Genomic DNA, 24,143 nt, shown 5'->3' with positions numbered 1-24,143 from the left:
AGAATATACCTTAGAATGAGGTTGGTACTTATTTAAAACCTAAATTTCCACAAAAACAAAAAAAAATCATTTAAATGGCAACACCAAGTCTCACAGAATTTATTTCAAATTCTCTCTTTATAGGGTCTCTTAAAATTAACATTTAAAGGGCCTCCCCGGTGGTGCAGCGGTTGAGTGCTGGGTTGCGAAGCTGCACGCAGCCTCTGCGGCGCCGATTTGATCCCTGGCTGCTCCCCAGCCACAGGAGGAGGGTCCCACCTGGCGTGCAGACCTCTCCTGCCGCCCGCTGCTCCCCTCAGCAGTGCATTTCAGTCCTTCTGCCTGCTCTGCTCCCCGCTCTGGCTCTGGTGAATTCTCTCACCCTCCCGTGCTTCTGACTGTACCCAGTGCATGTATAAACAAAAACAAAACAAAACAAACAAACAAACAAACAAATAAATAAAAACATGCCTCTATAAATAAAAAAATTAACATTTAAAAATATGAAGAAAATGTTTGAAGTAAACAGAAATGCAAACGTTTAAAATGATACAATCAGACTGAGAAAGATAAAAAATAGCAGGTATAAGGAGTGGGATAAAAGTAAGGTGGGAGAATAAATGTTGATGCTATATAGGAGGGAATATTTTTCTAAAAGCATCAGAAGTTCTAGAAATCTTTGTGAGTGTGTGTGTGTGTGTGTGTGTAATCTTACTTTTTACTCTAAGTCTGTTTTATTAAAAAACAATAGAGCAATGATTCCCTACAGAGTTGTTTATTTCAATTTTGATTTTGCCTTTATCTTTTTTTAAACATTAAAGCAGTTCTCAATCTTTAAACAAAAAGAAATGTAAGGCTCTTTCATGTCATTTTAAATTAATCACACAAAACTGCATTTACCAATATGAAAATTCATCGCAAAATACTCTAATTCATGGTCAAAATACTCAAATCAAGATTCAGGTGATTTGTTAGGTTAAAGTATATTGTCTTTCAATAATTTCTAATTATTAAAATAGTGAACAAGCATTGGTATAATGTGAGAAAATGTGTACACTTATATCTCTGCCTGAAAACACTATATGGCTTAATTTATATCCATTTAGGCCCCCATCGCTACTATGTCTAATTTTCTATTAACATTAAAATGTTGCATTAGACCTTTTCTTTTGATAGGGTAATAATTACTTTCATGAGGATTCATTTAAATTCTCACGACATGTGTCTTCTCTGGAGAAGTACTTAATTATCTGTGTTACTTATAGTTGCGTTTAGGAAACCTACTGAACTTTTATTCACATTTTACAATTACCCAAATAACAAAACCCGCCTAGATGGTACCTCTGCCCTCTGTCACATTAACTAATAAAGATGTTCTTCTCACTTGACTGTTTAGGGTTTAGATATGTGTATACAGAAAGGTATCCATTTTACAAAAACCAGTATCTCATTGATGCTTTTTTCCCTGAAAGACTTTTGTACATTTTAAGCTTTCGATCATGGAGGAAAAAAAAAATAGAACAAGTTAGAAAGTTCACTTATTCCATGTTTTGTTTCTGGAAAATACTAGAGAATAAAATTCTTGACACTATCATAAAGGGTGTTTGACTCGGTTCTTCCAACCTCTTTTGTTCTTAATATTTAGTTTTATCATCTGCTTTGTACTTTAATGGTTGCTGTTTGTCTCCTTCAATACCTTTCTTTTATTCACAAATTTGTAAATAAATGAAAGAGAAGTGTTCATTTCTTACAGGGATAATTATTATATTTATGGAGCTCAAACTCAAACACATCTACTTTTAGGTTTCAGTCTGCAGGTGGGAAAGACTTGAGAAGGAAGGATCGAGGTTTATTTGGGAAGTATATGGTTAGAGCAGAGCTCCATAGTTTAAAACAGGGTAATTACTAACAGTGTTTATATGATTTCTAAATAGGTTTTTTAGTGCAATATTTATAGTGCATGTGCATAGTTGGGGGATGTTTTTGGTTGTTACAATAACTGAAGGCTCTGCTGACATTTACTGCCTAGAGATTAGTGGTGCTAAATATACTCCAGTGCAAAAGTCTTTCCTCTCAAAATGCCATTAGTCCCCAAATTGAGAAAAACTCCTTTAGTGGTTATGAGAGCAGGCTTTGTGTCAGTCAGATGAGTATTTGTGTCCTGATCTTCCCACTTCCTAGTTAGGTGACATTAAGAAAGTAATTTAACTTTCTGAACTGCCTCGTATCTGATTTGTAAGATGCAAATAACACCTTTTTGTGAATATTAAAAGAAATCCACAAATTGTTTAATTTAGCATGTGGCACTTAGTGAACATTCAATAACTGTTACCACTTATAGTCTTTTATTATGTCCCACAAAAATGTCTTTTCAAAATCCAGGAACCTAAAATAATAAAAAGTCTTACTGAATGTTGTGAAGAGCACATTAAAATATGGACTATATTCCTGCTAAGCTATGTGAATATTCAAGCTGTTTTCCAGCCTATCCTTGAAACCTAAACTTTAGATACATGAATTATTTGGTTTTCCATCAATTTTCCACCTTTCTCCTATCTGATCTTCCTTTTGTTAGGAATACCCATCTCATACCAAGACAGTCAGCAATTTCATATTTTTTTAATTAAAATTATTAAAAGAATAATTTTTCTGGACACCTTCCCTGATACCCATACCTGTTACTTCTGATCTATGGTGAAATGACTCAACACAGTGTGTATAAGTTAAGCAGTAAAGACATTTATAGCATAACACACTATCAAAGATTCGCAGGATGGTGTACAGGTAAACTTCAGGGTGGCCCAATGATATCACCAAAATACTGCTGCTTTGTTTTTTTCAAATTTTCCATCTCTCTGTGTTGACTTTTATCCTTAGGTTGCTAAGTGGACAACTAACATTTCTGTTCTCCTTCCCAGTCTCCATGAGTTGCTCCAATTTTTTAGTGTTCCACCCCTACTCCAGCACACCTAAATTAGCTCCTACCATACATTATTAAATATATTTATATTTTTCCTCACCCTTGGCCACATATAAGTAAAAATCCTGTGCTCTCCATTGTACTTGTAGTCCCTAAATTTGATTTATAATAAATGTCTGTTAAACGAATGAACACATTTTTTTTTTAATAAGGAACAAGAAATTATAATTGAAAAATACCTTGAGAATCAAAATGGGGATTTGAGACAAGTAAGACTGTAGTCTTTGAAAAGACATTCATGGTTAAAACACACCATCTGGAAGAGGAGATATTGCATCATTCCTAAAAGAGCTCAGGCCTAACCATCTGCTTCATAGCTCACTAAGCCTAAATGAGAAAAAGGATGAGAATCCCTTGTCAATAATTTAGCTTTCTTCTTCTACATTTACAAAGGAGAGCTGTCAACCCCCCCCCTTCCTGAACAATGTTGTATGTGAAATAACTCAGCAGATTCATTTCAGTAGGATTTTGAGAAAGGGCAGGGAAAAAGGGAGAGAAATCATTTCTATTGAAATTTCAGTAAGAAACACAGAACTACAAAGCATCGGTTCAATGATAATAAAAACTTGGGTCAACCCTGTTGAATATACTAGTTTTATTCTTCTCAAAAATATATCCTTTGCCTCTTGCTAAATAAAGGATAAGGTTTTACTCTGGTACTATATATTTGTTCTGGGTAAAGGAGCATTTCCAAGAAAGTCTATGCTGAGTGATTTACAATTTTCCATATCACTGCCTGAAAAAAACAAGACGCCTACCAATGTTTAAATAATCAAGGAAGAAGAAAAAAATATTTTCTCTTTGAAAATTAAATGTCAAATTGGATTTGAAATGTTTACAGAGATACTTTTTATTTGTTCATTATGATAGAAATGATAAATGAGCAAAACTTCTTGGGTAGCATGCACTTTAAAATTTCAATTTTGTCTTGGTTCTATATAAAATGTATTTGTAAGTACGAATTGTCATTTGCAGTTCGAAGAAAACTTGGTGCTTAATAACGTATGGAATGATTGCAATTTTTGTGGCCAATAAAAATGTATAAAATATATGACTAAATACAACTTTCTAACATTCTTTGTACTTTCTCATGAGTATAAAAACTCTCTCACTCAGGGCCTCCTTGGTGGTGTAAGGGGTTAAGCACAGTGCTGTGAAGCTATCCTCAGCCTCTATAGCATGAGCTCGACCCAGGCCAGCCAGGGAGCAACCCATGTGGTGCGGCAGACCTCTCCTGCCTCTCCCGCTGCTCCCCTCAATAGTGTATTTCAGTTAGTCTACCTGATCTTTTCCCCACTATATGTCTGGTGAATCCCCTGAAGCTCAGCACCTCTGGCCTATACCCCAGTCTTATATGCATAAATAAATCTTTAAAAAATAAAAAATAAAAGTAGATAGTGCTGAAGCATACTGAAAGACATTTAGAAGTAAAATGCCTTTACACTGAAGGTAAAATAGCTTGCAGCTGGCTTATTTACTACTCATCTGTACTTGCATATATCTGGGTTGTGAAATTTGAAGGGTGGGGTATTAGTTATCTATCACTGTTATAACAGATTGCCACAGATTTATTGGGCTAATACAACATAATTCTGTTATCTTAGTTCTAGAGGCTGCTCACATTCCTTGACTCATGGCCCCTGCCTCAGGTCACACAATGTCTCTTGTCAAATCTCACCTCTGTATTCCCTCTTACAATAATCCAGTTATTACATTGGGCTCATCTGGATAATCCAGGCCAGGCTCTTCACCTCAAATTCATGAACTTAATCACACTCATTGATTCTATTTTATTATATTACGTAAAGTCACATATTCACATAATCTGGGAGTTAGGATATGAATCCTTATTCACCCACCACAGGGTTCTTAGTCAGGGATTTGATATGTGTCTCTTTATCTAAGTTTCAAGAATAACAGAGCTCTAGGAGGAGTCATCCACCTAATGCATAACACAAGAAGATGTGCATATATTTTGTGATGAGTGTGTACATATGTCTATAGTTAAAATAATTAAGTTTGTACATTATCAAAAATGACTCATCATAACAGTGGGGATTACTGATTAAAAATCATGTTACCATTGAAATGTGGATATGCTTTGGGCCTCCACGGTGGCGCAGCGGTTGAGCGCTGGGTTGCAAAGCTGCACGCAGCCTCTGCTGCACTACTTCAATCCCCGGCTGCTCCCCAGACCTCTCCTGCCGCCCGCTGCTCCCCTCAGCAGTGTGCTTCGGTCCTTCTGCCTGCTCTGCTCCCCGCTCTGGCTCTGGTGAATTCTCTCACCCTCCCGCACCTCTGACTGTACCCAGTGCTTGTATAAATAAATAAATAAATCTTTAAAAAAATAAAATAAAAGTACGTTCTACTTAAAAAAAATAAAGAAACGTGGATATGCTTCACTACTAATTATCCCTCTAATTTAACTTTGGGTACATTTTTGAGAGTGTATTTAACAATGATAAATGATGCCATGCACTGTAATCTTATTGTGTTTAATAGGGTTTATTTTTCAATCAACCACACATTTGATGAAGGATATATATTTTCTTGGCAAAATGAAATTGCCAGGTTTGACCATTTTTACTTTCCTTTTCCCCATACCAATCCACTCCCCAATGTGCATAATGCAAGTATTGTATTCTTATTAAACGTGGACTTAATATGTTAATCACATCTCACACATACAAAGGTAATGTTCCTAAGGGACTTACCTATCTTTAGGAAAAAAAGGAAACTGGCCTTTACATATCTGATGAAATTTCCATTGAACAACCAGCTCTTGTAAAGTATAAATTTCAGTAATAGTCTTTAAGATACTTTTGGACATCATAAAAATCTCTTTCAAGTTTGGCTCTTATTCTTAATGTATCCTTTAATTTCTAATGGTATAATCTTTGCTATCCAGGATATTGTATTTTAACCATGGAAGAAGTTAGTTTTATTTTGGTGATTTACTAAATAAAGTCATTTTTCCTTCTTATTATAATACAACAGAACATTATAGTATTGCTTCTTTTTTCCCTTTCTATTTTTTTCAAAAATAATGTACAATTATTTTCAGAAGACTTGATTTTTTTCCATTGAAGACTTGATAAATATGAAGTATAGGGTGAATTCTGTCATCGCTCAGTTGTTATAACATAGATAGCAAAATAAAACAAGAGTGAATTGCTGGATTGGATGGAGTATTATAGAACAGATGATTGAGGAAGAAGATGCCCATTGGGGAAGTTTTCAATAAAGTAGGTCAAATGCCATTGGTCTTCATAGAAGGACTAGAATTTTGTTATATAGTTATATTAAAAGTGTTCCACATAGAGGAATAAAGCAATGAAGTCAAAAAAGTTGTATTAGGGAAAACAAAGAGAATCGTCAGTATGCATAGTTGAAGGTATTGTTGATGGGTGAAATAATGGTGGAGAAGAAGCATTGGAGAAAAAAGTCCTTTAGCCACTTTCCATTCAATTTTTATGGATTTTTTTTTTGTTCTGAAAACCTACCTTATAGTACTTTATAGTACTTAGCTTGTATAGGAGGTTATAGCTATCATTTTACTTAGCTCGAATCAGTATAAGACTCCTCAGGAAATTTAGATGTTGAATGAATACTATCCTTCTTTTTCCTTTAATTGTAATTAGCTTCCAGAGTTCATTACTCATATATTTTTTAAATGTCCCTGTAGTGACCTGTTATGCATTCAATAGAAAGATAATTAATTTGTTTGTAAACTAATGCTCTCATTAGTATTTAAATTGCTGGTCAACTTCTAGGGGAATGGCATAACATTATTATAAATTAATTGTGGTGAATTACTTAATGAGCTAGAGGCTACATAGTTATTCAATAGACCCCTATTGATAGTCACTAGTTTTGTCCTTGGCATTTATAGTTCCTGTTTTCTGAAAGGATCAAAATTATCAGTAAATCATGCTATTAAAATGAGAAAATACAAACTAGCTAGTGTGACTACTCAAGTAAAAAAAAAAATCTTTCAGCTGAGACCCTATAATCAAACTTCCAAAAACTTTATTATAAACTTTTGTTAAAATAAGTAATTAGATGTTTTCATATTAGTATAGTAGTAGTATCATACTAAGCTTTTCTCATTCCAGGACAAATTCAAACAGTAATTTCTATATGTTATGGTTGCTCTCATCTATAATAATAGATGGCAAGATCTATTATTATAAAGAGATATATGTGGTGCTGGCTTTAATTTTCCTCCTTAGAGATTTTAAGTGAAACTGCACATTCTTATACTCCTCTTGTTTTTTTTAAGATTTATTGATTTATACAAGAACTGGGGTACAGGCTAGGGATGCTGGAGGGTGAGAGGATTCTCCAGAGACAGAGTGGGGAACAGAACAGGCAGATGACTGAAAACACTGCTGAGGGGAGCTGTGGGCGAGCCAGGAGAGGTCTGCCGCACCATGTGGGTATTGCCCAGGCTGGCTGGAATCGAACCCTAGCTGCAGAGGCTGTGGACAGCTTCACAGGGCTGCACTCAACCCGCTGCACCACCTGGGAGGTCCTTTTCTTGTTTTAATTTCAGTGTATAACATTACCTTTCATACAATAGAAAGACTTTCAAAATAAGATTAGTTTTACTATGTCAGAATTGTAGCAGGAAGCATCACATTTGATAAATGGAAAATGTGTATACCTGCAACATATTTAGCTTCTGCTTCAAGGGAAAATATCTAATGTATGTATTTTAAAATAGAACATAGTGTATTTAAGATACTGAAAATTCATTCATATGAATCCTATAATCAATGCTTTTAAAAACTGACCTTGAAATGGAATCTCTGTTCAAAAAATAAATATGTGGGTTGTACCCAACTATTCTTAACTGTTATTTCCTAGAGGGATGATATAAAAATGTCTCCAAACTTGCAGCAGTGTAAATTGTCTGTAAAGAGCGGAGTTTGCTCAGCAAGCTGATGACATAGGCTCATTAGGTAAATCCCCTTAGGTCTATATTCTAAAAATAATTAAAAAAAGGTTTCTTTTGAATCATGATGGAATTATGTATTTGTCCACATAGGTGTGAATCTGTATTGAGGGTGGTGGTTTGCATATTTTTCACTAAGGATTTTTTCTCCGGGGATTTTCCCAAGTGATTATTTTGCATCTGTGATTCAGTATAGGTGAAAATCTGGACATTGATACACACATGAAATGAACAAAGCATTTAACTGTCAAACACATTTCTTTCAACCTTATTTGGATAGTCAATGCTATTAGAAATTCATTCATAAAGTTGATTTCAAGTCCATACACAGTTGCTTTAAACCATTACTACTGTTTTCAATTCCATTTTTTCTAAAATTTCAAAAAATAAACTTGCTTTCCAGTTCTTTGAGAAAACACAATTAGGGTAGAAAAACTTAGCCTTTATGCTTACCTGGTAATAATTTATCTATATCATTTATCTAACCTTTCTTACCTAAGGTAAATATTCCTACTACAGTGTAAATGCTAATTTTAGTTTTATGAGTTCTTGAGAAATTGCTCCACTTTCATCTTTCTTGGACCTCGTGTCACTCATTCTTCAATGGCACCTTTTCCTCACCTTAATATTAGACTCCATCCTTTCAGAATTCATCTCACTAGCAACCCTCAGTTCTTGAAATTTCACATGGTTATGGCAAATTCCCTTCTCTCCCTCTCTTTCTATCTCTGTCTCCTACTTCTGCACCACATATATATATTTTTTTTATCTAATTTCAATTTCTTATAGTTTTCTTCTCTGCCTTCTTACAACTCTGGTTCTGATTTTTTTTGGGGGGTATAGTTTGATCATTCTCCTTACTTATTGGATACCCCCCAAGAACATCATAGTCGACATATTTCAAAAGCAGTTGAAAGTCTTATATTTGGAAACTGAGATTTGAATTTGAGATTCTATCATTTAGTGAGATAAACACAAGCTATCTAACTTCAATTTCCTCATCAAAATTCTGACTTGAAACTCCAGTATGCCAACATCTTTACCCATAGTCATCACGTCTCACCTAGATTATTACAATAGCACCCTAGTTGATATTGTTGCTTACACTTTCATGGCTCTGGAGCCTATTCCCCAAAACAGTAGCCAAGTAAAAAGTAAGTTAGATTTTATGTCTCTCCTCATGTCTCTCCTCAGATTTTATGTCTCTCCACTGCTGCCCTCAGTCCCACATTCTCTGATTCCCTGACCTCAAGTCTTCCAACATTCTCTCCTTTTCTCCAGCCACTCTGACCTCTATAATATTCCTTACATTTTTTGAACTATCCTCCCAACCTCGGTCCTTAGCTTGCAACTTTTATGCAATGACCATTTGATCAACTAGGTGATACTTTTTATTTTGTTCAGTCTTTATTCAAATGTCACATTCTCTGTGACATATTTTTCACCATCTTATTTAAAACTGTACCTCCACCCACCAATCTTCAAATTATAATCCCCATCTATGTATGCATTTTCAAATACACTAAGCTATTAACTATTTTATTTGTTTCCCTGTCCTTCCACTGTAATGTAAGTTTCACAATAGTGTCTGTTTCTGCTTTTTTATTATTCTGTCCCAATTCTTAGAATATAGTAGAAGTTCAATTTGTAAGTAAGCGAATGAATGAAGAGATTAAGACAGGGGAGTGAAAATGGTTTTTGAGCCAAAAAGAAATACAAAACATTAATTATTACCTCCATTATGCATACTATTATTTTTATTCCGATGTTTTCATGAGACTTAAACATAAATTTAAACAAACACACACACATACACAATGAGTGTATCTTATTTATGTGTGTTTAAAATATAGACTTGTTTTGAGACACCACATGATCACTTTTTTTAAAGATTTATTTATTTATACAAGAACTGGGGTATAGGCCAGAGATGTGGGAGGGTGAGAGAATTCAGCAGAGACAGAGCAGGGAGCAGAACAGGCAGAAAGACCAAAAACTCTGCTGAGGGGAGCAGTGTGCATGTCAGGAGAGGTCTGCTGCACCCTGTGGTTATCTCCCTTGCTGGCCAGGAATCAAACCCGCTGCTCTCAACCCGCTGTGCCACCAGGGAAAGCCCTGTATGATCAATTTTTAAGTCTATTTGCTTGGAGTCATATTTGATCCTTTCAACCATTTAGTATCCAATTTTTAACTCTTCCATCATTTAAAATAAAAAGCTTATTTCACTCTATACTACCTTAGTCAAATTATCTTGGAATTTTCACTGAAAAATTGCATTGGTCTACTAACAGGTGACAAGGTTTCACCAAGTCATTGAGTGAGTGTGTGTGTGTGTGTGTGTGTATGGGAAGAATACAAATTAAGCTTGATTTAGTGATTACAGATTTTTTTAGAATTTGCATTTGATATATATTGACAATTCTATCTGCTCATGAATTTCTTTTATCTTGAATCATATACTTTCTGTATATACGAAAGTATAAGTGATATCAGCTGACTAAGTTATTCCTAACAATCCTTCACATTCAATGTCATTAATATGTAGGAAACATTCATATTTCAGAACTCTTAAAAAATAAAGCAAAATATTTCATTGAAAGTATTCACAGGATATAAGTCAGTATATTGCAAAAAGTCATCTTCTGATGAGTTTACTAGAACTTGACGAAAGGCTAGAGCTTATGTGTTCTGAAATAATGTAAGGAAAATAATGGACTTTCAGGATATAACCCTTTATAGAAAACCAAGTTAGAACAAACCTTTATGAAATTTTACTATCATGCTTGTTTTCCAGCAGCAGAAGTTGTACTTGGGAAGTTAGAGTGAAAAAAAATAATAAAACAGTATAATAGTGTGTATCTGATTTATGTAGACACACAGAACCCCATTATTAGAATGGATAATTAAAAAAAAATGAAAACTCAAAATGGAGTTTAAACATAATATTTAAATTTTGTTAATCATTGATATTTTTTTTCTTGGAGCAGGGAAGGAAACTTAAATTTTTATGCTTAAGAACTTCTATAAAACCCACTTGCTGGGATATCTATATGCTCATGCAGTATAACAAACAGAATAATCATAAATAGAAATAGAATTCTTAATTATTTCCAGAACAGATCATGTGAGAACACAGTAAAGTCAAGCCTACAAAATTGTGTGGTTGACCCGAGGGGCTAATATTAAAGAATAAAAAAATTGGTTTAGCTTTGCTGCTGATCAGAAAATGTGGCTCATGTTCATGTCCTTTTTATGTATTGTTTTCCACATTTCATCTTTGTATTGCTCTTATGTTCATGTTCAGGTCATTCATATTTTATTTCCGAACATTTTCATTTTCAGATCAGCAGTTGTGTGATCCTGGTGAATTTCTTTGCCACGATCACGTGACTTGTGTATCCCAGAGCTGGCTGTGTGATGGGGACCCTGACTGCCCTGATGATTCAGACGAGTCTTTAGATACCTGTGAGTAGAAAGGTTCTCCTGCCATTTGGATTTACCTTACATGCAAAACTAAATGTCACTTGTTTTCACGGATGATTGCTATTCTAGTTGGTTCTTTTTTTTCCCCAAATACTCTCAGAAGCTTGAAATCTTTTGTTTGTTTTTCTGTTAAAAAGACTATGTGAATGAGAGCATAAAATGCAGTTTTGTAGTGTGAATTAACTTATGAAGAGACGAAAATTGAAGGTTAATGATTTCAATGTGATTGCCTTACTACTAGAAGAAAATCACTTAAAGAGAAAGAAAAAAAAATCTAAAAAGCATAGCACTTAAAGGGAATAAGATACTTTACAATAATTTGTCTCTCATTTTGAGACAGAGGCGCATATGAATGGAATACTAAAGGAATTGAACTTAAGCTCCCATACTAATTGTTATAAATATCTTAAGGTATTACACAAATTATTGAGCAAGTTTTCTTTTGAAGCTGAAAGTAAAAAACTGTATTCCTCCATGCAGTGAGGATATTTAATTGTATAATATCAGGTTCATATAGAACATAGGGTCCTAATTGTATTCACAGTGTTGCATCTAACTTGTAGTAAGTACACTGAGGGCTCTGCCCACACAAAAAATGCCATCAAAGCAGTATTTTAATAATAATAGGATTACAGCTAAATCTGCTGCCCCTTTTTTAAACATCATTATAAGAAATATGAACAGTTCCCTAAATTTTGATGTTCACATGTCTAGCATTGTTTTGTATCAGTCTGTGATCCCCATATAACCACCTCTACCAGCTCATCAATATCATCCTCAAAACAAGTATATAGTTCTGTGAGGTCAAAGTGAAAGAAAACTCATTGTCTTTATTGCTTGCTATTGTAAAAATAACAGCTAATGTTCCTACTTTGCATTTTTATCTATGTTTGCAAGTTTTACAGACAAGTCTTGTCATAAGAAAGTACAGGCGATAAGTTTATTTTCTTTATGATTTATTTTCTTTATGTTTGCTAATGTTTTTAAATTTTGTCTGCTTACAGCCACATGGATATTTTCATTAATTACTTCTCTTTATTGGAACATATCACTTCTTACATGAAAGAAGGTTGTAATAGTTTTACTTGTTTTCGAACTTTTATCAATTTCACTAGTTTAATTCTGAAAATCTTTACTAGACTATAAGAGGCAAGGTTTTAAGCATGATGAAATGAAATAAATAGTTGATAGGGAAAAATTCTAGTGGATAAATAAACTATAAATTCATAACGAATCATTTTTGACAATAAAAATAAAGTTCTCATACATGATGTATAATTAAGCCTTGAAAACTTTATGCTGATGAAAATGTACACAAAAAATCATGTTTCATGAGTACTTTCACATGAAAGATCCCAAATAGACATATCTATTGAGATAGTATTTAAGTAAGTGGTTGCTAGGGTCTAATGGGTAGAAGGAAATGAGGAATGATTGCTAATGAGTGTGGGGTTTCTTTGAAGGGTAATGAAGATTTTCTAAAATTAGGTTGCAGTGACTATTACATAATTCTTTTAATATATTTTAAAGCATTGAATTGTTCATATTTAATGTGTGAGTTGTATGGTATTAAACTATATCCTAATAATGTTTATAATTGGGAAAGATCTCATTATGCATATGGGTACAAATGACATAGTAATGTGTAAAGAAATAACAAATATCTTTACTGTGAAATATGTTAAGTCTTGGGATCATATTTCCAACATATAAGAAGTGAGACTTAAATCTCCCCTAATTAAGTGCCATTGAAGAGTTTTCATTAACTACAAGGAAGGCTTGACATGATATAATGAGCATAAAAAGTTAAATTTTTGCATTTTGGAACTAGGGCTTTGCATTTCTGCTCTGATTCTCCCATCAAATTCCTGAGAGGAAAAATGACATAGAAATAAGCTAAATGTGTGAAATCCATCTGTGGGAAGACCATATTAGAGGAAAAATGCCATGGAATGCTATACCTGACAAGTTGTGAAAATGAGTGAGAAGAAATAGCTGAAAAGCTACGTAGGCAGCAGATTCCACCACCCTGATGAAAAGTAGGGAATAATGTTGTTCCCTATAATGTTTGTACTCTGGAGGGGCTTAATAGGAGAATGTTCAAAGGGAGAGTATTTGTACAATATAGAAGGAACAAGAACCTGTCAACAAGAACCTGTCAACAAGAACCTGGTCAAAACTAAAGCTCAGAGAGGAAAGAGGCCAGTCAATGCACCCATGGATGGATGGGAAACATCTTGGTCCCCCTCCCAGGCCCTTTGGGACATGGCCAATTCCCAGCAGGTTCACACCAGTGGACCATACTGGTGTTCACTCATAAGCTTCCACCCTCATTGATCACGGATCTGCTCTGAATGGTGGGTGTCTCCACAAGAATATTTAGAATAGCCACCCTATCCAGAAGGTAGACTTCACCTTGAGTTTTGGAAAGACAGTTGCTTCAATTCACCTAGATTAGGGACTTTAAAACAAAGATAGACTTTCTTTCTTAGTTTTTTAAATGAAATGCATAACCTCTCAATATGTTCTTTTGGCAGTTTTTAAGTATTTAGTCATGTTCTTTCCAGATAAAATCTGATGAATTTAATTTAAAAGTGCTTATTTTGGCCAGTCTTATTCTTCCCTTGACCATCAAAACTGCTGAATAGAACTAAAAGCAACACTAGAACTGATCATAACAGACATAAAAATAGCTATTTTTCTACTTAGATATTTAATCTGAGGAACATATTTGGATCTATGTTTAATTAATGAATTAATTCATTTAACAAATTAAATATGGACAAGTAGAGAGCAAGTTGTATGAAAAATATCAGACTTCTTGAAATTTAAATCTCTGGATACAGATGCTCACAATTACCATTTCCCTAATCACAGTGCCTTGTGATATGTTGTATTGTGTCATTCATAGGCAGTCATCACTGATATATGTAAAATAATTGCATATTTTTTATTATCATTATCATATGAATGTATACATTCAACATGAAAGAAAATATCAGAATCCAATAACCTTAATTCCTAGGAGGGTAATTTTGTGTGCAGTGTATGAATAAATGGTATCATTTTTGATTTGGAAACAAAATGCTTTGCATCTACAAAATATTAGATGAAAACAACAGATTTAATTCACTTATTTTCCCTAAATCCATCTCGCCTTTAAAATGATAAGGCCAATGTAGCATAGACTATATTATTTGTGAAAATTCTGCAATGACAAAACTCCAACAGGGAAAAAAAAATATAAAAGCTGCATTTGTGAAATGTTGAAGACTGAGAATTTTTATAGGATACATAAAGAAAAAAAAGAAATATTGAAATTTAAACAAAATTTATGAACTCAGCGATCTGAGAGATTAATTTAACATGCATATATTTCCTTTTCCTTTGTGTTTGTTTTAACCCAAGATTTTATAAGTTCTGTAGTATCCAAAAAGCTGGAGTAAGATGTCACTAATAGCAGCACAGGCAAAATACCTAGTTGTGTGGGTTAATCTACCACTAAGCTGATTGCATGTTGAGATGAGTTTTCTAAAACATGCAATTGAAGAAATTTAATAATTTATATCCTTACCATTGGATAGGAGAAAAGATTCTTGAGTCTTGTATTAAAAATGAAAGCCCTTATTTTTCCATGTTATTTGAAGTAATTACTCAAGTGTTTAAATGACTCACAATCTTTGGATCCTATTTAAAGCAAAGAGAATAGAAAATCAGGAAAATCATCATCTTTCTATGCAGTCCTTTCAATCCAGTGTTGTTCGTCCAGTGTTGTGTGTGACAGGAATTAAAGTGAATAGTGGAAATGTGTATTTGTGGGATGAACACTCGGTAGCACCTGTGGTAGAGAATTCTTCCTGAAAGGAACCTTTATTCCAAAGTATTCAAGACTTAATTCCTTCTAGGACTTAGTGCTTCATGCTTAATGATACTTCCATTGCAATGAACAGCTCCAGCTGATATGTCTTTTTGGGGGAGAATGGTGGGAGGAAGGTCGGGATCTGATGTTAGCATGCTTCAAACCAATTTTTTCCTTGTTAAGTCAGGCTAGTATTAGCACTGCTATGTCCCAGTCTTCTCTATTGCACAATAGCATTCCCATTCTGAAAATCATGTAAAGATCACTTCATTTACAGAACATATCTTAGACATAGTGACTCTAACCAATTATAGAAGAAGTAATTATAGAAGAACAAAGTTGACTTAGAAAGAGTATAGTGTTTATAACCTGTGATAACTTGTCCATTGACTCTGTCCTGACCAACTGCAAGGATCAACAAACTCTTTTTTGTAAAGGGCCCTGTAATGTTTTAGGTTTCAGGACTCTTATAGTCTTTGTTGCATAGTCTTCTTTAATTTTTTTGTAAACCCCTTTCAAAGGGAATGAACATTCTCAACATTTAGTCACTACAGGAACAAACCTAAGTTGGATCTGTCAGTAGGCTGTCGTTTGCCCACCTCTATTGTAATGTCATACTGAACATTATCTTCTGTACAGTTATGGAGGTGCTCCCGCACACCAGGGAGCAGTGTGACCCCCCTCTCCTCAATGGAAGCATAGAGATGTGTGTGCTCACCACCATGCACAGCCAGACTTGGCAATACAGTGTAATCCACAAGGGCTGGGTTCTTTCTTCTGTTTTTGCATACTTCCTCATTGGCTACGATTGAATTTGACTGCATGGGACCGAATAGTAGCTTAGCCAATTACTGATTTATTTTTCTCACATAAAAAAGTTGCAAAGGGCTTCAGGATTAATATGGCAGCTCCAACGTGACTGACTTCCCCTGTCTTTCTGCTCTTCCATCTCTTAGTGTGGCATAGTGGGGCGTTAGTCATACTGTGACTGTTTTACCTACCCCAATTGAGAAATTCATCTCAAGCAGGAAAAGGGAAAAATATGAGGGAAAATGCATGTGACAGCTGAATTTGTCTGTTAATCAGGAAAACAATTGCTTTTATAGAACATAAACTTAGTAGATTTCTGCTTAGATCTCCTTGGTCAGAACTGCCCTATGGGGTATGGGGAAGTGGATATTATGATCAGAGGCTGCTGTTTTCTAAGATGAAATGTGTAGCTCTCTAAGTAAAAAGATGGGGAAAAATAAATAATGGGTAGATAAAGGCACCAGGTAGCATGTGCTGAAGTGTCCCTTTCCCTCTTTTTCTTTCCATTCATCTGGGAAGGGCCAGACAGTGTATGATCAGGGTTTCTGATTCCCAACTGCTTGACTTCAGAACCAATTCCTTCATGATTATCTTTGCAGTTGGACAACTAACCTAAGCCTTTCAGGCTTACATTAGTTCATGTGTACAATGAGCGTAATAATACCTGCCTCCCAGGGCTTAGCATTCATTGTTCCATTGCAATGAACACTATGTCTCCAACACTATGCCCGCCCTGTATTCCCAATGACCGCAACTCTGAGAAAGCATCTGCTCTGAGGGCCTTTTGATAGATCATCTAACTGCCTCCCTCCCATTCTTACTGAAAATCAGCGAGACTGTTCTCTAAGGAGGTGGCTAGTAATTGAATGAATTTACCACGTATACTAATCCAAATTAAGTTAACAGTTTTTTAATAATTAAGTTTATTATACACAAACATTAGGGCTAATTTGGTTTAGAGATTATTTTGGGACAGGTGGCTTTTTTCTAGGAATACTTCCAAAAAAACAGCATGTTGACTAATTCACTAAAGTTAAAATATATGACTAAAAAAACACATTAATGAATAATATATAATTGCCACTGCAGTCATGAAATGTAGACATGATCGTTTCATGTTAAGAATTTAGGAAATTGAGATTATGGCCTCTATATTCATCTAAGTTGGTTGTTATTGATGAAAACAGAGTTTGTATTTCTTTAAACTTGCCTTTATGTTTTGATATACTGATGTAAAGAAGAATCAACTCCTATGAGGACTCCTTAGGCCACCTAATTTAAAAATATGGTGTCATTTGAAAAACATAGAAGACTGTCCCAGAAGGACTGTATCACATGGACTTTAGGAGTGATCAGTTCTAATGGAATAATGCAGTAAAAATAACAAGTCTCTTGGGTAATATGAACAGAAACATTTATGAAAAATAAAAGTGGCAATAATTTATTAGGGTTAGAGGTATCTTTGCACAAATTGACTATTTCTTCTGTTATGTTATTTTGTTGTGGAATTTCAAACTCTTGTTAAATAGTGGGGTACTAATGAACGTCTTATATTCATACAATGACCTTTCCCCTTGGACATAATGTAGAAAGATTTTTATATTTTCTCTCTAAACTTTCTTTCACAGAGGTTAGAGAAATAGAATGGAATTCAGGTGGGGCATTATTAGAAAACAGATACTTCTATTTAAAAAATATATAGCAGAATAGAACATTGAAAGGAGACTCTAGGAACAATAAAATGGATGGAAGTATGGTCCTATTTCTTAGTACTAGTTACTTAGAGGTCACTTTGCAATGAGCTAATATGAGAGCCAGAAAGCTAAGCTTTCATTAGGGAGAGACGCTAAAATGATCTTACAGATTAAAGGAAAAGCATATGAGGCCCATGAGGACAGTTTATGTCTCTTTCATTTCTTTGTGTTTTGTTCTTCATTTTATTCTGACACTCATCTCTTTAGTAGTAGAAAGGCCAACAACATTGACCTTTCATTTTTTAATGAAAAGACTCGCACTTAAGAGTTGACATAAAGGGGTGAGAAGTTGGGGATATGTGTAATCCTGAATGGAAAGGGATTATCTAATGTGGGTTCATTTCCCTAGCACAGCGGGGATAGTGATGGGGTGATAATACCCTTCCTTCTGCCCCCACAGTGTGCTAACAGGTCTCTGAAAGTCTGCCCCTGCAAAGGTAATCAAATTTGATTGGAGGCACAGGTGATCAAACTTAGAGCACCACAATTCACACAGGTGGAGCAAGACTAGCATTCAAAAAGCATCCCTTTTTCACTCAAGAAGTCAGAGCCTTTTGGTTTTCTGGTCCAAGATCACAGGTCACATATCACTAATCCTGAGCTGGAAACTACAGGGAATGAAAACTTTGAAATGATGTAAAATAAAGGGGGTAAAATACAATATATGAATTCTAGAGACAACCCTGGTAAAATCTCCTTGCCTTAAAGGATGATGTATTGTAAACAAATGCTCTTGCCTGACTCTACAGGGACAAAGCTGAAGGCTGAACAAGGAGTCTTCTCAGAAATGATTCAATCCATCATTTATCCACAACTAATCTAGCATTTGGGGTTGGGGATGAAGGCTTTTTACCTTTCATGGGTGAGCAAATTTCTTCCCGGAGGATATTTTATTCTTTATAGTCACTGTATAAAATTTACATTTGACTTTCACTCAGAAGTGCTTCTAAAATGACAAATTTTGCTAAATGAAGCACTAAAGGATGTTGTGTTCTAAGAACTTATTTTAATGGCAATGCCTTTCTTTCACTCTCCCTTCCCCCACATTTTTCATCATCCTTCCCTGAAAGCAGTTATTAAAATCCTGTTATAATGTGCCTACGGAATTTTCAATAGGACAAAGAGTACCATTATTTTATTAATTGATATATTGATCCATTCAGATTCAAGAAGCAGTGGAGAGGGGAAAAAAGATTAATAAGCATAATTGACTTTGGGTTGAATTTTTTATAAAGATTTATTTTTATTTATTTATGCATACAAGAACTGTGGTCTAGGCCAGAGGTGTAGGGGATGAGAAGATTCAGCAGAGACAGAGTGGGGAGTAGAACAGACAGATCAACTGAAATACACTGCTGAGTGGAGCAGCAGGCGAGACAGGAGAGGTCTGCTGTGCCATGTGGGTTAGCTCCCTGGCCTGGTATAGAACTCATGCCACAGTGGCTGGAGATAGCTTGAAAGCACTGACACTTTAACTCTTGTGTCACCTGGGAGGCCTCTTGGGTTGAAATACTTTACTCGAAATCTTTGTCACATTATTTTGCTAATTTCCCAAATGGACAACTTGCTCACGAAAAGTAAAGTATATCCACTATTTAAGTATAGTATATCCACTATATAAAGTATATCCACTAAGTAAAGAGGATGTCGATTCAGTAATACAGCTCATGGCTTTCCATTCAGCTTGCAGAGTTTTCTTTTCTATGGAAAAAAAAATAATATGTCTTAAGAGGGGAGGCTTAACCGAAATTATTCACTTCACTATACAAGAAGGGAGAATTCCTAGGTGACACAACTCTATAAGGGCTCTACAACAAAAGTATAAGCAAATAAACACCTCTGATGACTTGACAAGGAAAAGTCATTTTGAAGTAAATGTCTTGTCTTAGAATTCAGCATATGGTTTTGACAATAATAATTTCCATCTTTTATAAATAACATTGTAGAAATGTCTTATACTGGTATAGTACTTTGACATTTTTCAGGACATACACAGAATTATTAAATATCATTTCATCATTGTGATTATATTTTTGGAAAGATAAGTGAAACATTGTGATTTTAGAAAGGCGAGAGGGAGAGAGGGAAGGAGGGATGAGGCATGAGGAAGGAAGCGTGAGGGAAGTAATGATGTAGGGCCAAAGACATTTTGTTGGCTTAGAGTCTCCAGCTAATGGGTAACAAGGCTGGGACAGGAAACCTGAACTTTGGTTTCCCAATTTCCTACATCGTCTTTTATGGGCTAAATATGTCTGCTCAAAGTTCACATATTGAAGCTTTATACCCAGCACCTAAGAATGTGATTGCATTTGCAGACAGGACATTGAAAGTGGGAAATAAGTTAAAATGAGATCAGCAGAGTGAGTCCTACTGCACTGTAACAAGTATCATTGTGTGGCAAATTCTGATCCATGAAGGGACTCTGGAGTTTTGTGTCTTCAGACAGAAAACCATGTGAACAGGGAGTAGAGGGTCATCATCTGCTATCCTAGGAGAGAGCTCTCAGAGGAAACCAACCCTCCCAACATCAAAGTTTTCCATGAAAAGTCAGTATATAATTACTCCCAATTTTTTTTCAAATATTTATGATGATGGATTACTCCAAAATTAAAAAGCAAACAGAAAAGATTTACTTGAATCTTTCTCCTAATGATCAAGGACACAATTAGCACTGTAATTGTTGGCCATCTTTGGAATGCTAGCTAGGTACAACATAAAATACAAACTATGAGAGGTGACCTAATTACGATTATTTTCTCATAAAAATAGTGGATATACATAACAGGCGTACACTAGTCATAGCATGCATACTAGTATTTTCCATATTGGCTTGTGATTATATTAGATTGTTAAATATTTTTATTCTAAAATGATCATTGGTTAGGCAATAAAGTGGCATGTACATTTTATTCCAAATTTGCACAGAGTAGACCATCCAATTTAAAAACAAATACCATGCTTTGTATTTTCACTTAAATAGTAAAGAAAATTGTGTTACCAACTAGACTTCCCCTAATGTATACATTTTTCTCTTGTATTTTTTTTTAAATTTTGTGTTTTCTTTTTTGTTAAGATTCATTTTTACTTATTTATGCATACAAGAACTGGGGTGTAGGCCAGAGGTACGGGGGAGGGTATGAGAATATTCACCAGAGACAGTGGGGAGAAGAATAGGCAGATCTACTGAAATACACTGCTGAGGGGAGCAGCGGGAAGGACAGAAGAGGTCTGTTGTGCCATTTGGGTTAGCTCTCTGGACGGGATTAAATGCATGTAGCAGTGGTTGGCAATAGCTTGATAGTGATGAGACCTTAACACCTGCACTACCCAGGAGGAACCGATAGGTGAATTTTCTTTAAGAAAACTAAAAACTGGGCCTCCCGGTGGCGCAGCAGTTGAGCGCTGGGTTGCAAAATTGCCCGCAGCCTCTGCAGTGCCGGTTCTGTCCCTGGCTGCTCCCTGGCCACGGGAGGAGGGTCCCACATGGCGCGCAGACCTCTCCTGCTGCCCGCTGCTCCCCTCAGCAGTGTACTTTGGTCCTTCTGCCTGTTCTGCTCCCCGCTCTGGCTCTGGTGAATTCTCTCACCCTCCCGCACGTCTGACTGTCCCCAGTACTTGTATAAATAAACAAATAAATAAATAAATAAATAAATAAATAAATAAATAAATCTTAAAACAAACAATCAAACAAAAAAACCCTAAAAACTATTCAATCAATTGGTAGCTATTTGTTGAGGAACTACTTTGTTCCAAGTGCTTTCTAGCCATGGTCCTCCAACAATTTACCCCAAAGAGTATCATGTACCATGACCTATGTACCATCTACCTATGTCACAATGGTATCATGTACCATTACCTCTGCTAATTTATCCCATTCTTCTGGTTAAATACAACTATTTCTATAGTAAAGAAAATTATACTTTCTGATAAAGATGATGATGATTACTGACATCAAATGGATGATTAATATTGATCAGATGCTCTACTCATTTGTGAGACTTATATGAAGCTGTCTTGAAAAGAAAGCAAAATTTTCTAATTTGCATGAAGATATTATATGAGCAAATAGGGGTCCATCCTGTGATGCTAATAATAGTAACTTTTATAGATGAAACATGTGGGGAGTTACTTGCTGTCAGTTCTAAAGCAATTAAATAACAAGCTACAATATAACACTATACCAAGCTACACAGCCTCTAAAATAAGGCAAATAAAAAGTCAAAGATAGATTCCATTTAGTGCCAGTATGTGTCCAGATTGGTATCTATGTCACATTACAATCAAGTCAGCATCCTGGCCTTCATATAACACAATCTCCTCCACATACTTGATCCAGACATATGTATGCTGGGCTATTCCATTTTAGATATCAAGTATTAGTTGATCTGTCACTAGGTGACATTTTGTGGTAGATGTGGGGAATGACAAGATAAATATGTTAAAGATTAAAGAGATTTAGTAACAACTGGAAGAGAATTTTTAGTATTTTTCTAACTAGAAGAGATGATTATGAATTATCAGTGTCACTGCATTATAATTATAAAATACATGTTATACATGCACTTTGTGTGCATATGAGATCACACACACATATATGAACTTATTGCATCTGGATAAGCAAGTTTTTAGACTTTTTTGTTCAGATATCCAAATTACATGCACATACACTCTCACATATACAAACCCTATTTCAAAAACACATGTTTAATCATGATAGTCTAGATTAGGGCACTTTCCTATTGTGTAACAAAATACCATATATTTATAATGTTAAAACAATACTCTTTTATTACCTCGCAATTCTGTAGTTTAAAAATACAGAGATGATTAAACAGATTTTTTGCTGAAGGTTCCTTGAGACTGAGATTAAGGTATTCACTGGGCTACTCTTCTCTGGAGGCTTTGAAGAAGAATCTGTTTCCATCCTGATTTAGGTCACTGGCTGAATTGAGTTTCTTGTGGTTGTAGGTCATCTGGGGCTACCATTTCTTGATAGTTTGTCCCAGCCACTCTTTGTCACATTTACAGTCAGAGGACATCATACATTTTGAAAGACATTAATCCTATGTTGAAATTCTTTTACACTTCTTTCTTCAAATCTCTGATTTCCTTTTCTGCTACCAGATGGGAAAAACTCTCTGCTTAAAGCCATCATTAGAATAGATTAAGAATACTTAGATAATTTCCTTTTTGCCACATAATATTAGATATCCCTGGAAGTGATATATCATCACACTCAGATCCCACCCATATTCATAAGACACAGGGTCATGCAGTGGGAGAGGTATTGGTAGTTATTTGTAGAATTTTGTCTTACACAGTATATTTGTTTACTGGAGCTACCATAAAATATATACCTTAGTCATTGCTATGAAACAAAAATTATTCTCTACCAGTTTAGATGGCTAAAAGTCCAAGATCAAGTGTTGGCGAGATTGGTTTCATTCTGAGGCCTCTTTTTGGCCTGTAGGTGGTGATTTCCTTGTGTGTATTCACATGGTCTCCCCACTGTATGTATCTGTGTCTTAAATATTATAATGATGCCACCCATTTGGCTCTATTTGAACTGAATTACCTCCTTGATGTTTCTACTTCCAAATAGTCATACTTTGAGGTATCGGGGTTCAAGACTTCAACATATATATTTGGGGAAGACACAATTTAGGCCATAACACACATGATGAGTTTGATTTTCTTTTTGGATCCAAGATGTTTTTAGTCACTAATTCAGTTAAAAAATGCAAAATGTTATTTGTTTAAGAAGTTTTCCCATGCCTGCTTTTTGTTGTAAAGGATTTTAAACTGACATAAATGTTGAAAGAATAGTGTATTAAACACCTGTATACCGTGGATTTATTTATAGTGAACATTTTTGATGTCTGCTTCATCATTTTCTCTTTCTGTATTAGTGTAATGGTTTGCAAATATGTATATATATATATATATACACACACACACACATATAGGTGTACATATGTATATGATTCTTGCTAAACTATTTAAATAAGTTATAAACATATTGATGTTTTATCCCAAAAATTCACAAAGAAGACATATTCTTATGTAAACATAATACTATCATTATATCAGGAAACTTGACATTGATGTAATAACCAGTCCACATCTGAATTTCTTCAGCTTTCTCCAAAATATATCTTGTAGTTATTTTTTAACCAATTGGGATCTAAATAATAAGAATGAATTGCGTATTCATTCATTCTTTGGTCTTTTATTCTAACTTTAGACTATCCTGACTCTAACATTTGCCTGCAGAATACCATACAATCTATTTTTTTATGTTTGTTTCCTGAGAATTAAACT

The 24,143-nt window shown here is 34.9% G+C and overlaps 1 protein-coding gene across 1 annotated transcript in view; it reads left to right on the top strand.

The window, feature by feature from the left end:
• The window catches only part of LRP1B (LDL receptor related protein 1B), a gene marked incomplete at its 3' end in the record, with an annotated part of 1,731,654 nt that overhangs the window by 324,255 nt on the left and 1,383,256 nt on the right, over positions 1-24,143 (top strand). Inside the window, exon 2 of the mRNA XM_084254814.1 lies at positions 11,259-11,381. Within this exon, the coding sequence (XP_084110940.1) occupies positions 11,259-11,381 (123 nt within the window). The remainder of the gene's footprint in view (positions 1-11,258; positions 11,382-24,143) is intronic.

This window comes from Talpa europaea (assembly GCF_964194135.1).
Source record: "Talpa europaea genome assembly, chromosome: 1".
Classification (NCBI taxonomy): Eukaryota; Metazoa; Chordata; class Mammalia; order Eulipotyphla; family Talpidae; genus Talpa; species Talpa europaea.
The sequence above is the reverse complement of the archived record's forward strand: the minus strand, read 5'-3'. Positions and strand labels throughout refer to the sequence as shown.